At 35.0% G+C, this 14,075-nt stretch overlaps 1 protein-coding gene and 1 non-coding gene across 2 annotated transcripts; one reads left to right on the forward strand and one right to left on the reverse strand.

Moving 5' to 3' along the window:
• Positions 1–603: 603 nt before the first annotated feature.
• On the reverse strand, positions 604–767 carry LOC143065539 (U1 spliceosomal RNA). Its single transcript, XR_012975503.1, has one exon. It is a non-coding gene; the product is annotated as a U1 spliceosomal RNA (small nuclear RNA).
• A 1,130-nt stretch (positions 768–1,897) lies between these two features.
• LOC143064942 (uncharacterized) lies at positions 1,898–9,862 on the forward strand. Its single transcript, XM_076238168.1, has 3 exons — positions 1,898–2,051; positions 6,497–8,070; positions 9,004–9,862. Exons 2-3 carry the CDS (start codon positions 6,513–6,515, stop codon positions 9,621–9,623), a joined length of 2,178 nt encoding a protein of 725 aa, XP_076094283.1. The 5' UTR covers positions 1,898–2,051; positions 6,497–6,512; the 3' UTR covers positions 9,624–9,862.
• The last annotated feature ends 4,213 nt before the right edge of the window (positions 9,863–14,075 follow it).

Genomic DNA, 14,075 nt, shown 5'->3' on the forward strand with positions numbered 1-14,075 from the left:
AAAGGAGGGCGACAAAGGTCGCGAGATTATTTCTTGAATCCGTCCGTGCTGCACATGCAGTTTCCGCTTTTCAGTATAGCAATTAAGGAAAACAAAATACGGCATTACTTTTCATAAAATGCACGTACTTTCCTCTTATGATAATTAACCGGTATAGTTGAATTTCATATTTTATTTCAAATAGAAACAATATTTTGCCAACTAAAAACTAGTTTTCATCGTAAAGCAAAATGAATAAGCTTCCAAACTCAGTTTATAGTTTTTACTTGAAATAAGCGGACTTTTTTTTTTATGTGACTTAAACGGAGAGGCAAAACTTGAAATTTACGGATTACGAGATAATAATTTAAAAAAAAAACAACAAAAAAATTAGTTACTTATATGGAGTGTAGAAACCAAGTTGTCTGACTGAGATATTGATTTGCTTCTTGTTATCGTCTACTCAAATTGAAGAAAAACAATGAAATGAAACAAAAGGATGGAAAACCGGTTGGCGATTACAATTTACGCAACTCCTGAACAGTCTCAGCGTACTACAGATAAAGTTTAACACAACAGTATCAAGTTTTGTATTTATAGGGAACTTTTCATTTGATTAAATAACAGGGGATAGCGCGAACGCAGTCCCCCACACTAAACAATTGCGTACCCGAGTTGCCCACATTTGGGGCAATCGCAGGCTTCAGCCTAACCGGAGTGCAATGGAAAGGCCTCGACCTGGGGAGACCGCCATTGTGATTAAGGTGCTCCCTGTACCAGGTACATGTAAGTATGCTTGGATATCTGACATTTGTCCATTTGAGTAAATCAAGAGTAACTTTATAAAGAGGTATTCGAACATATTATAGTCAGCCGATACATCATTTTAAAACATACAATAAAACCATTTGACTTCGCATCGAGGGACATTTGCCTCCTTCCACTGATTTCATTGAAACGCGTTGGTGTATCAAAAATCGGGACACTTTTTAAGGACGATTTGTTGAAAGGGGCCAAATAAAGTAGGATAACTCTGTCAGTGGCGGATCCAGAACTTTTCCTAAAAGGGGGGGGGGGGGGGGCCGCTCCAGTCATGCTTCAATGATTCCCTATATAATCAACCAAATTCTTCCCACGAAAAGGGGGGCGGGCCACCCAGCCCCCCCCCCCCCCTGGATCCGCCTATGGATTATTCGTTAAAAAACCCAGTATACATAGGTTGCATGGACCTTCTCACGTTTCAACATAGTTTCTCGACCATTTCTGATTTACTTTTGAATTACTTTTTATGCAGTCCATTGTTGTCATGGGAGAATGAGTAAGATTGATATAAAAGAAGATGTGGTCTTTCTTAAATGGGCAATATTTAGAGCTAAGCAAACGTTCATTCAAACAGATTATAATAAGCAATCGATTTGGAAAGCAAAAAAAGGGGGGAAATTTAATTTTGATATTTTGAGTATATATACATAAAATTGAGAATGGAAATGGGGAATGTGTCAAAGAGACAACAACCCGACCAAATAAAAAACAACAGCAGAGGGTCACCAACAGGTCTTCAATGTAGCGAGAAATTCCCGCACCCGGAGGCGTCCTTCAGCTGGCCCCTAAACAAATATATACTAGTCCAGTGATAATGAACGCCATACTAATTTTACATACATTTTTACATACATTTTTAATACATACATGTTATCAAAAATATTTAACATGTAATGTACATTATTTATATCATTTATTTAATTTAGCTAGAAAGAAAAGTATGAAATGATTCTTTTTAAACGTAATTGGTTTATTAAATCAGTATTCAATACAGTCAATCCTCGAGACAATCTAAACAATCACTAATTTGCAGTGTAAATATCCAATTAGGACAAACCAAGTCACGTGGGAAATAGCATAATGTGTGCATTACTAAGAGCAGGATATGACGCACTATAAATAAAGTTTCTTTGTCCATACACACATAAAGTCAAGTGTGTACTACACACGTCGAGCAGGATCAGTCGATCAATATCCTTATCTCTGAAGGAAGTGAACTGAAAAGGACAATAATTAAACTAATTTATCAGGTTTGTAAATGTTAAGACTTTTATATCAACTTTATTTTGAATTCAAAAACTACATTCACTGTTGTTTTATCATTAATCATAATTATATCGTTTTTGCATAATGGAGTGTTTGTTTAAGAGCAGGATATATGTAAATTATTAAACTTTAACATCGCGTTCGTGAAGATAAGATTGTCGTTTCTATACACATACATGACATACCAGGGGCTAATTATTATTGTGTCAGGAGTATATGATAGCTATTATATTTATGATGATATCTATGATACTAGGATAAAAGTAAAGATGAAAGATAAACGGATGTTTTATTGGTTTAAAATCCAATATTACAGGATTGTTACCAAAATTTAACAATAATTATTAGTTATGCATAAACCATAGATGTGATTTATGTATAATCACACGAAAATATGTATTTATATACAAAAGGTGAAAAATAAATTTATTCATTGAACGCCATCACTTTAGTACTATTAATGTGTTTACCAACAGGTCAAACACGATATGCATGATATGTGCACTAAATACTAAAACAAGAAAGGGGGAAAAACACACCAGTTTGATCATGTTTATATACTCAGTGGTGTACATCTGTTCGAATATAAAAAGTAATACAATAAAGTAAAATAAAGAAAAAGAAACTAAGAGTTATTTTGACACCCCCCTTTTTTCATGACCACCAAATTAATGAGGGGATCAAAAGGAAGCCTAGCCAAAATCCTGTTGTGTGTCGGGAACATGACAAGAGAACTATCATTATCCGTGAACGTTAATCTATTCCAACATTTTTCTAATAGGATCCTATAGGTGTTATATTTTATGAAAGTTGACACCCTCGAGGATGAACCAAAAAATTTAAAATTACACGTCCTATGTTGTCGACTTACATAACTTTACTATGAAGTAATTAGATACACGCATCTCTGTAATATTCATTAATGACCGTTTAATTTCTGAGGGAACATACAGGTACATGTCTGCGGGAGCTATCAATTCATTGTATCTAAAACGGGTGAACTTCTCTCTAAAAATAAGTTAAATCGTCGACCCACAGCGACAAATGGGTTCACATCCATATATATATAAAATGACTGAATAAATAGCGATGGATCATGTAATATGATTCTGTACACTACAAAATATAATATATAACAAGTCAAAAAGGGTACAACATCACCATTAAATAACTATAAAATGAACAAATATTAGATATTTCGGATAACAGATTTCCTTCTTCGGTAATAGCACGATGTCAAATGAATCATGTGAATATATTCAAATTGAGACACTATCAAAACCTTGAAAGTATATACAATTTAAGCGGACACCACAGACGCTGGTACAATTTTAAAATTTCCAAACACGGCGCACAGATTACAAAGATATGCCAAATAAAAATAGTTACTTGCGATGTGAAATGGCACAACTCTAAATTGCAAAAGGTTGTAACAGTTTAGATGTTATAATTGCATGGAGGGCAGTCCTCAAACAAAAAAAAATTGCAACAGAAACTACATGTTTAAGCCTCCCAAAACGAATAGCAGTTTAATAATGGTTAGAAAAATAAGTTTTATCTAATAAGGTAAAATAATTGAACGTGGCTACGTACTTATACATCCATCCCAAATGAATGGAGCCCTGTAATTTAAACTGGTATTTTAAAACAATCTTCAAACTGTAAAGTCAGTACGGAAGCCGGAGTTACTGGAAACATGTGATGACAGGAAAATGAGTGACTCATTCTATGTTTTTTTCATTTATGCCCTCTATATGGGGAAACTGTCCTCAACTTTCTTATCCAAAAATATTTCCCGAGCGACTCTGGCGACCCAGTTCGACCAACCCTCGTTGTGGTCTATGATTGTGATGGTAAGGTTTTTGAGATCAGCTTGGGCGTGCCCAGGTGATCTCAAATGACGACTTACGGGTAGGTCGGGCTTGCAAGTGTAGTCACTTCGATGACCATTTATGCGTTTGTTGAATGGTTGCTCTGTCTCGCCAAATCCGCTTTACTCTGAGAGCTTGACTTTACGGGATACTTTTTGTACAGTGTTTGGGGTGACAGCTTTGGGGAGAAAGGTACTGATGTTTATATGTTGTTTTACAGTAGAGGTCTGTTGATATGACACCGTCCTTTATAGATGTGTTTGTGTCTAAGAAAGATATTTTAGAGTCGGACATTTCATACGTAAATTTAATTGAATGATGGGCGTTGTTTGCATGTCTGATGAAATCATCCAGTTTTTGTTGGGATTCAATCCATTTCATGTCAACATCATCAATGAAACAGAACCAAGACAGAGGTTTGGATAAAGATGCTTCAATAATTTTTTTTTCTAATTTGCCCATGAAAATATTGGCGTAAGACGGTGCCATTTTTGTCCCCATCGCTGTCCCGTTTATTTGAAGGTAATGATCACCATTAAAGGTGAAATTGTTGCATTTCAGGACCAGAGTCAGCAGCTGGGCTAAACATTTGTAGGTGGTTCTAAAATGTTGCGCGAGTCCCAAATTTCCCTACAAGATTGTATGCCGTCATCATGAGGTATGTTGGTATACAATGAGGTGACATCTAAAGTGACAAGGAGGGTTTCCGGAGGAAGAGGGTTCATGGATTCCATTTTACGAAGATAATCTGTAGTGTCTTGAATGTGGGAAGGAAGATTTTCTACTTGAGATCTTAAATGAAAATCGACGAATTCCGAGATTTTCTCAGTCGGATGGCCGTTTGCGGATACAATGGGTCTACCAGGGTTGTTAACCTTGTGTATTTTGGGAAGAAGATACAATCGACCAGGCTTGGCATTCTCTGGTTTTAAATGACCAATTGTATCCTCATCTGTGTGACCGTCATTGTATATGGTTTGTAACGCAGTGATAATTTTGGAACTAAACTCGGAAGTAGGGTCATAGTCTAGCTTCTTATAAAATCTCTCATCAGCGAGCTGACGCACTGCTTCCGCGATGTAGTTAGCTTTGTCCCTGATCACAACGGCACTGCCCTTGTCTGCTGGTTTTGTCACAATATCATCTCGGTTTCTCAGCGATTGTATGGCTTTTTTCTCGTCAGGAGAGGTGTTATAAAATGACGAGTACTTGTTGCTAGCTAGATGAACAACATCCGATTTGATTTTGTCGATAACATCTTCCAGTGTAGCAGATTTACTAGGTTTTGGAATCCATGAACTCTTCTTTTTAAAATGCGAAATTCTGATTTCTTCCTCCGAGTCAGACGTGTTTTTTAGAGGGTCTGATTAAAGGAAGGTTAATTTGCACACCATCACGTTTAAATTTGTTAATCTGTTTGACGTGGAGCTTATGCGATTCAATACGGTTGATATCACCAAGACGTACTTGAATTTCGTCAAGTTCAGGATCAGACAATTGTTCACGAGATCGGCAGTGCCAATTATCACGTAGTTTATTTAAATAGTTTACTTGATTAATTGCTTCTTGGCGTAAAAGATCTATCAGACTAAAAGAACTGTTGTATAGATTACTTCTTGGCGTAAATAGATTGTTTCTTGGCGTTGGGATTGAATCCCAACAAAAACTGGATGATTTCATTAGACATGCAAACAACGCCCATCATTCAATTAAATTTACGTATGAAATGTCCGACTCTAAAATATCTTTCTTAAACACAACCACATCTATAAAGGACGGTGTCATATCAACAACCCTCTACTGTAAACCCACAGATAAACAGTACCTTTCTCCCCAAACACTGTACAAAAAGTATCCCGTACAGTCAAGCTCTCAGAGTAAAGTGGATTTGCTTTCAACGTATTTATCGGATACTATGTTTTAATTCCAATAAACCACGAAATTCTTTTCCAACCTTGTTTTTTTGCAAACATATATATCTGACTGAACTCAAAGACACACCCTGAACTGAAGTGTTGACTGGCGTATAGAATATATGTTTCATTATCAATCAAAATCATTAATTTATTTTTGTAACTAACGTGCTCTAATCGGGTATGGAAAAAATTGGTGAAACGTTAAGACTGCTTCTCCTGTATTTTAGAACGCGAAATATAGTATTGAAAAAAGGCTGATCGGCTCCGGGAAGGTTGAATTTCTTACTGCATACTATTTTAACTTCTTTACCTTGCGCGTTTATTTTTTGTTCAGCATGTCGGTCTAATACAAGGCAGCGTGTTGGTTTAGTACAATCAGTTGGGTTCATATTCATATTACATTAACATTATTTAGTCCTGTTACGGATGTAATACTTATCACTGAACACAAAAGTTAAACATCTATCAATCAATTCATTTATTCATAGTAAATACCAGATGAAGATCAACTACACCGATACCCATATTCTTCAAAAATTGTTTTCTTGTATAACGGCTATCCGCATAACGATATTTATGGTTAACAAATGCAATGTCAATTTATTAAAATACAAAGAACTATATATTCACTTTATTTTACAGCTATTTTCCAGTGGTGATGGAAGTAGACTTAAAAAGTACAGACAGACGATCTGAATCCGATGATAACCATCATCAAATGTTTATACAAGAGAACGCCATACCTCTCTATCATTTTAAAACTGATCAGAATAATGACAAAGCATCAACAACCATGGACAAAACGAACAGAATGAAAGAGGTTTTTAATCAATACAAAGAGGTTAATGAGAAAGGAAAGCAGGATGCTTTGAGAAATCCACTAGAGGTAGAGTCGACCAAAGTATCACAAGATGTAACATCAATGTTATCGTCCATTGACAAGCTTGCACTAAAACTAGCAGCTAATAAGAAACAACATAGTATCTCGAATATAAATTGTTCCTCAAGTTCAGCTACACATGGAGGTGGCATCATAAGGGAATCGCCAATAGAAACGCGTGAAAAGGACTCAGCTGATCATGTCAATAATAGTCACAAGGCTCAAGAAACATGCGACATGAGCAAGATAATTAAAGAAATATACGAGAAAAGTTTAAGGAGGGACAAACTGTTGTTTGATAAATACGGAAAAGCTTCTTTTTACTCTCCTGTAGATATTAATTCGTCAACCAAGCCAAATCAGTTTATTAGCATGTCTTCTAGTGACAACTTTATTGGTACCCAGCAAAACAGCGAGCAATTACCATCTGATAATCTTGACCACAATTGTCCTACTGATAACACTGAACAAAATATTAAAAGTTACATGTGTGACATGAAATCAGATCCTTTAGAAACTAAAGTAAGCGAAGAGTATCAAAAAGACAATGAAAGTGTTTGTCCTGAAAAATCTCTTGATGATAAATATGACTATTTTAGCCGAAATATTGAAATATTCGTAACTCATGGGCCACCAAAGATCAAACCTCGTAAAAAGAAAGCTATACAGCTGCCTGTTGATCAACAAACAGTGTCTGACAGCGTAGATGACCTGGGGGTTGAGGAGGAAAAAGAGGAATATACAAAGAAGGGCTACGCTAAACCATTTGGATGCGATATATGCCACCGAATGTTTAGTCAGATTGGCCACCTAAATCGACACATGCGCATTCATACCGGAGAAAAACCATTCCAATGTGTCATATGTGGAAAGGAATTTAGCCAGAGCGGAGATAAACGCAGACATGAACGGACGCACACAACATATAGACCGTATCAATGTTTTATTTGTGATAAAGAATTTAACCAGAGTGGTCATTTACAGCGCCATCTCCGAATACATTCCGGACACATTCTGTACAATAATGGCGAATTTGACAAGGAGTTAACCAGACAGAAATACAAGGAAGACAAGGTAGCCTCTGCTGACAAAACAAAATATTGTCCACTTTGTGACAAAACTTTTGTTAAAAAGTATTTATTAGAACGACACATTCGATCTCATACAGGGGAGACACCTTATAAGTGTGAGGAATGCGGTAAGGGATTCACAAGAAAAGATAGACTATATACACATGCCAGGATACACAGTGGAGAGAAACCTTATTGCTGTAAAGAATGTGGTAAAGGTTTCAACCAAAGCAGTCACTTAAAAACACATATCAGGATACACACAGGTATATATATACAATCATGGGCAAGGACACGGGAGGAGGGAATGTCCTATGAAAACTATTAAGCACTATAGAGATAGAGACGAATTATTTAAGTAGTTTTCTCTTCTGTTAATTGATTTGATTGAATGTTACAATGACAAAAAGCAAACGTAAAAGAGAATTCACACCAAAAAAAAATAATAATGCTGATCAATCTAAGTTGAAATATTTCGTGCTTTATTTATGTATAATAAGGAACAAATATCTTATTTACAGAATATAGTGCCGACCCGTATAGCTATTAGGCATTGCAGCTACCGTTAAATCAACACAAAATTTTAAAAGTGAAAAAAATAACTTGAAAATTATTAAAACATGTTTTAGCAACAAACAATAAAAAAAATTATCTTAAAAAAATGATTTCTTAATTTTATATGTTCACACGATTGACCACACTGCGTTAATCCGAAATGTTATGAAGTAAAAACAATCTGTCTGTATCGGCGACATTTGACAATGCGTTTTAGGTGAAGCTATTGTTAGTTTCATCTGAAATCTGCTAAATATTCAACAAAAGCTTGGATAGAAGGGGGGGGGGGGGGGGTTAACATGTTAACAACACCAGTCACCTCGATAATGGCAAAAAAAGTTAACAAAATTGCAAAAATGCTGATAACAGTTTACAAATTGGGTTAAAAACAGTTAAACAGCTTTAATTTGTCTCAGATAACAGTTAACGACACCTTGAAAAGGGCCAAAACAGGTTAACATAAAAAGGTATTGCTCCCTCTGGATATCATGGATATATGGGACCTGTATTTCAATAAAATCTCGAAATATTCTGCTTATTTGCATTTCATACTAATAGTTATATATAACAAATGAAACATATAGAATATATAAAAAGAGAACAACGTAACATTATTTACCTTTCATATCTATTTACTCTGCTAGGTGATAAACCATACAAATGTGGAGTTTGTGGAAAAGGTTTTGCACAGTCGCATGACCGGAAGAAGCACGAACGCGTTCATACTGGGGAACGCCCTTATTTATGTCCTTTATGTGGTAAAGATTTCAGTGATAATTCTCAACTGTGGAAACATGCACGTACTCATGACGAAGAACACGAGGAGGGCACGTCATTTAAATGTCGAAGATGTGACAAGGAATACGAATACAGCTCTCAGTTAATTCATCACATGAAAGAACACTCGATTGACCGCGGCGGAAGAATTGAATTACCCAATATTGGACATTTTGGTAATGACACAGAAATGGAGAAAGTACGATTGACAGCAGAAGCACTTTTAAAAGATACCCTAGCCATTAGAGACAATAGTGTAATTACAGAACCACACCGCGTCATAGATGGTGACACATACCCGAATGTTATTAACGGAAAGTTTGGACGCGAATATAATAATATATTCGAAAATTTAGCAGGCAACTCTTCTGACAATGAAGAAAGCGACCAAAATCAGAAAGAAGATGACAACGAAGCTTGGGAGCCGAAATGGAACGGAGAAATGTATATTGCTGAACAGGCTCATGAGAACGGACATTTAAATTGATTCTATTTTTATGATAAGCTTATTAAATTTTTATCCGAATTAATTGACGATGTAATTATGAATAAAATAACAGATTAAAATTCATTATAAAATGTGTATGTATGTCCTCTCAGCACACACATAATGAAATTATAAAATGTGTATGTATGTCCTCTCAGCACACACATAATGAAAAATGGTTTAGTCCATCTTGGCGATGCTAAAACTTTGAATGCTAAATAAACCTATATGATTTTGTACTGGATTTGTTTCGAAGAGAATTCACTTCTCTAACATGATAACACATTTCTTACTTTTCTCCTCTTATGCGAGGACTTTGCCATTCACTGTTGTAAGGAAGTGGCTTTATAATGATTTTTTTTTCTCTCTCGCCATTGTTGAGGCTACATTTAAAGTAAAAAACTAAACCAGCTCTTGACAAACTATTTGATCAATTTGTTGAAATATACTGCTTTTACAGAGCTGAACATTCTAAAAATGCTCTTGCACATTCATTAAGCATGCAGTTCTTAACCAATATCACGTCTAGAATAAGTTGTTTGCATTCCTACAAGCTGCAGTTTGAGCTGCAATTCTTTTTTAATTATGAAATTAATAACGTTTTTTTTTTTTTTTCAATTTGGTGTCCTGTAGCCATTACCCTCACACCAATGCAATATTATTCGGGGGAAAATTGTACCCAAAACAATCAGTCATAGTCCGAACTTGGGCAGTGAGTCACTTATCGTTCTAGATGTGTGCCCCTTTGTAATTTGGGCAGTGAGTCACTTATCGTTCGAGATGTGTGCCCCTTTGTAATTTGGGCAGTGAGTCACTTATCGTTCTAGATGTGGGCCCCTTTGTAATTTATGCAGTGAGTCACTTATCGTTCAAGATGTGTGTCCCTTTGTAATTTGGGCAGTGAGTCACTTATCGTTCTAGAGTTGTGCCCCTTTGTAATTTGGGCAGTGAGCCACTTATCGTTCTAGATGTGTGCCCCTTTGTAATTTGGGCAGTGAGTCACTTATCGTTCTAGAGTTGTGCCCCTTTGTAATTTGGGCAGTGAGTCACTTATCGTTCTAGATGTGGGCCCCTTTGTAATTTGGGCAGTGAGTCTCTTATCGTTCTAGATGTGGGCCCCTTTGTAATTTGGGCAGTGAGTCACTTATCGTTCTAGATGTGAGCCCCTTTGTAACTTTTGAAAAGTGCAAAGCCTTTGAGACGTTACGCACGGTGTTCGGTTTAGTAATGGTTTTTCAATTGTGTCATCCTACTTCTGTACCAAACGTCAAAGCTTTGCAGCTTTTTATAAAACGGCTTGCATTTTGATGTTTAAATTTTTATTTAAAAAAAAACCACAACGTGTTAACATGACTGATTACTAGTATATATTTTTGACATCATATTCTTAACTAAATGAAAGTGTATATTTCAAATATTTGTCACTGCCCAAGCATGTCAATTGTTGCAAAATGCATTTATATATCCTCTATGATATTATCAACATCTTAAATATGTGTCTTTCAAGAAGATTATAATGAAAAATAATCCTTGTTCAGGTCAATCGCAGCAACAGCAACTATTTATCCTCTGTTTGCTTTATCTATAATTCTAGTTTCATCCTCAGATTTTAAAATGAAAACGGTAGTTTATAATTGTTGATTTTATTTAAAATTAAAAAGTCATCATCAGTCCTTGAAATATAATGAGTAATTTCAAATGCGTCTGTTTGTCGGATGCGTGGAAATGACGTTTAGTGTAAACAACATATACAATCGTACCAGCAGACGCATCTATGTTACTAGAATCCAAAAACGAAAGCTTCGGCATGTGCTACATATATATTCTTCCGAAAATTTAGAGTAATATTTTGATAAATTTACATGTAAATTAACACATGAAAATCGCTGGATCATATCAAGAAAATCATGATTGAATCATGCTTTTAGAGCTGTCTATGCGGTATGGGCTTTGCTCATTGTTGAAGGCCGTACGGTGACCTACAACTGTTAATTTATGTGTCACTTGGTTTAAAATGCAATTCTTTTGCATTAAAAATACCTAATCTTTTGCATGATACTTTTATTTATCAAACGCTTTTACGATCAGCAAATGGCTTAAAAATTTTGATGGAAGTCAAATTTTCTTGTTGATTTAAATAATTATTAAAAAAAAAATATCTCCCAAAATAATATCATGACACAGAACGTGTCAAATGCTAAAGACACAACATTCTACACGTTCAGTTAATGGGAAATACAATTATATATTATAACGTAAAATTCACGTTTCGTGCAAAAATCGTTCAATTTGGACGTGGTAACATTTATGGGAGGGAGACACGGACAACTGGATGGAAATTGATGAAAAATTTGGCGTGTCCTTAACCTTGAAGGCTTAACCAAATCTTTAAAAAAAATCACATTTCAGTAATAACATTTGTTTGCATAGTTCATTTGTCTGTCACAAATCTAAAATACCCTAAATTATCATCGTACTCAACAATCTTGAACAATGGCTCTATGGTAACATTTACGGGAGACACGGAAAATACTGAAAAAAAAAAATAAAATGGGAGACGCTGTTAAAAATAAAAATATTTTTTTAAAATTCAATAAAGTCACATTTTTATGTAGAGGTGGCGAACCTTTCCTATTATTTATGTATAAATATTATAATATTGAAATGTTAGCTTTCATTTTTGTGTACTCGAATTTTCAAATCTTACAGCTATATGGAATTTCGAACATGGCTGCTAGATTGCGAACTGACAGGATATTTATCGTGACCGTTTAACATAATAAATATGATCATATCATATCCCATCTGTACATATTTTATCGAAATCCATTTAGTATTTTTTCTTCGTTTATATTTGGATGGTTGGCCCTTGTTGTTGCGTCTTACACGGCAAATACGGCAAATTATGAACACAAAATCATTGTTTAATCATAAAATGAGACATAACATTAAATTTATTGAAATCAGGTTTTATTTAATTTCGATTCAAATGAAAAATCAAGACAAGTTACTATTCAATAATGCGTAGATTTGATTTGTTTTTGTCATACTTATGCATCAAGAAATGGTCAAATTAAACATAGACCGAGTACCGTGCGTAACGTCTTTAAAAGCGGATGGATTCGTGTCCTCGGATACATTATTTGTTATCATTTTTATCTATGAATGACAAGACAATCTCAGTATTTGTTGAACTAGCTCTGTCCGTCTTCAAGATACACCATTAATGGTATATAGCGAAATTATTAGCACCCTTTAGTGTAAAATCATATCTCAAATAGATTTAAAGGTTCACAATTTTGTTTCATTCTAGTACAGTAATATCAAAATATTTGCACAAATAAGTAATGAGACTTTGATGAAACATATACTGTCGGGAAAATATTTATTTCATATGAAAAATTCATTTAAGTTATGTAGTAAGGTCGCAGATATAGATAGAAACGAAGATCCATAAATAAAAGGAAAAAAGGAAAAATACACGAAATTAATGGTTTCATATTGCAATCAAATCAGCTAGATTGAATAGGGAATCTCATTTGCTTTCATTACTGTTCTTTATTTAAAATGAACCTTGAAAATAAATCAACGATACAGTGCACTATGGAATCCAAAATCCGACTTCTAGCATGGATTCATTTATTTATCTCAAGTAGAAACTATTGCTATTCCCCGAGATTGTAACATCATCAACTTTGCAGTCCTTATGCACCAATATGTATGATTTCATATTCATTCTTGAATGTTTTGTAGTCTCTAGTTTTTGTAATATAATGTGAGCTTACATTCTGCCTAATCAGAAAAGTGGATATAAGACAGTTGTTTGCATGTCTAGACTTGAAGACTTGTGCGTGCTGTTTCTGGTAGCAGCGTCAACAATTTGTTGAAGTTTTCAATATAGTGCTATTTCTGGCGGCGGCGTCAACAATTTGTTGAAGTTTTTAATAAAGACCAGTTTAATTGGTTACCACATATATATGAAAAAAAGATGTGGTATGATTGCCAATGAGACAACTCTCCACAAGAGACCAAAATGACACAGAAATTGATAACTATAGGTCACCGTGCGGCCCTCAACAATGAGCAAAGCCCACACCACATAGTCAGCTATAAAAGGCCCCGAAATGACAATGTAAAACAATTCAAACGAGAAAACTAAGTTAACGGCCTACTTTATGTACAAAAAAATGAACAAAAAACAAATACGTAGCACATAAACAAACGACAACCACTGAATTACAGGCTCCTGACTTGGGACACGCACTTATATACAGAATGTGGCAGGGTTAAAAATGTTAGCGGGATCCAACCCTTCCCTAACCTGGTTTGCAAGTTAAAAATATTTGGTATGAATTTGAAATGTTATTGGTAAATCTCATTTCGGCTATTGGTACTTTACGGAACGGAACGGAATTTCATTTAAGGTATCCAAAGGGGGCATTTATCAAAATT

This window comes from Mytilus galloprovincialis, chromosome 2, assembly GCF_965363235.1.
Source record: "Mytilus galloprovincialis chromosome 2, xbMytGall1.hap1.1, whole genome shotgun sequence".
NCBI classification, from domain to species: domain Eukaryota; kingdom Metazoa; phylum Mollusca; class Bivalvia; order Mytilida; family Mytilidae; genus Mytilus; species Mytilus galloprovincialis.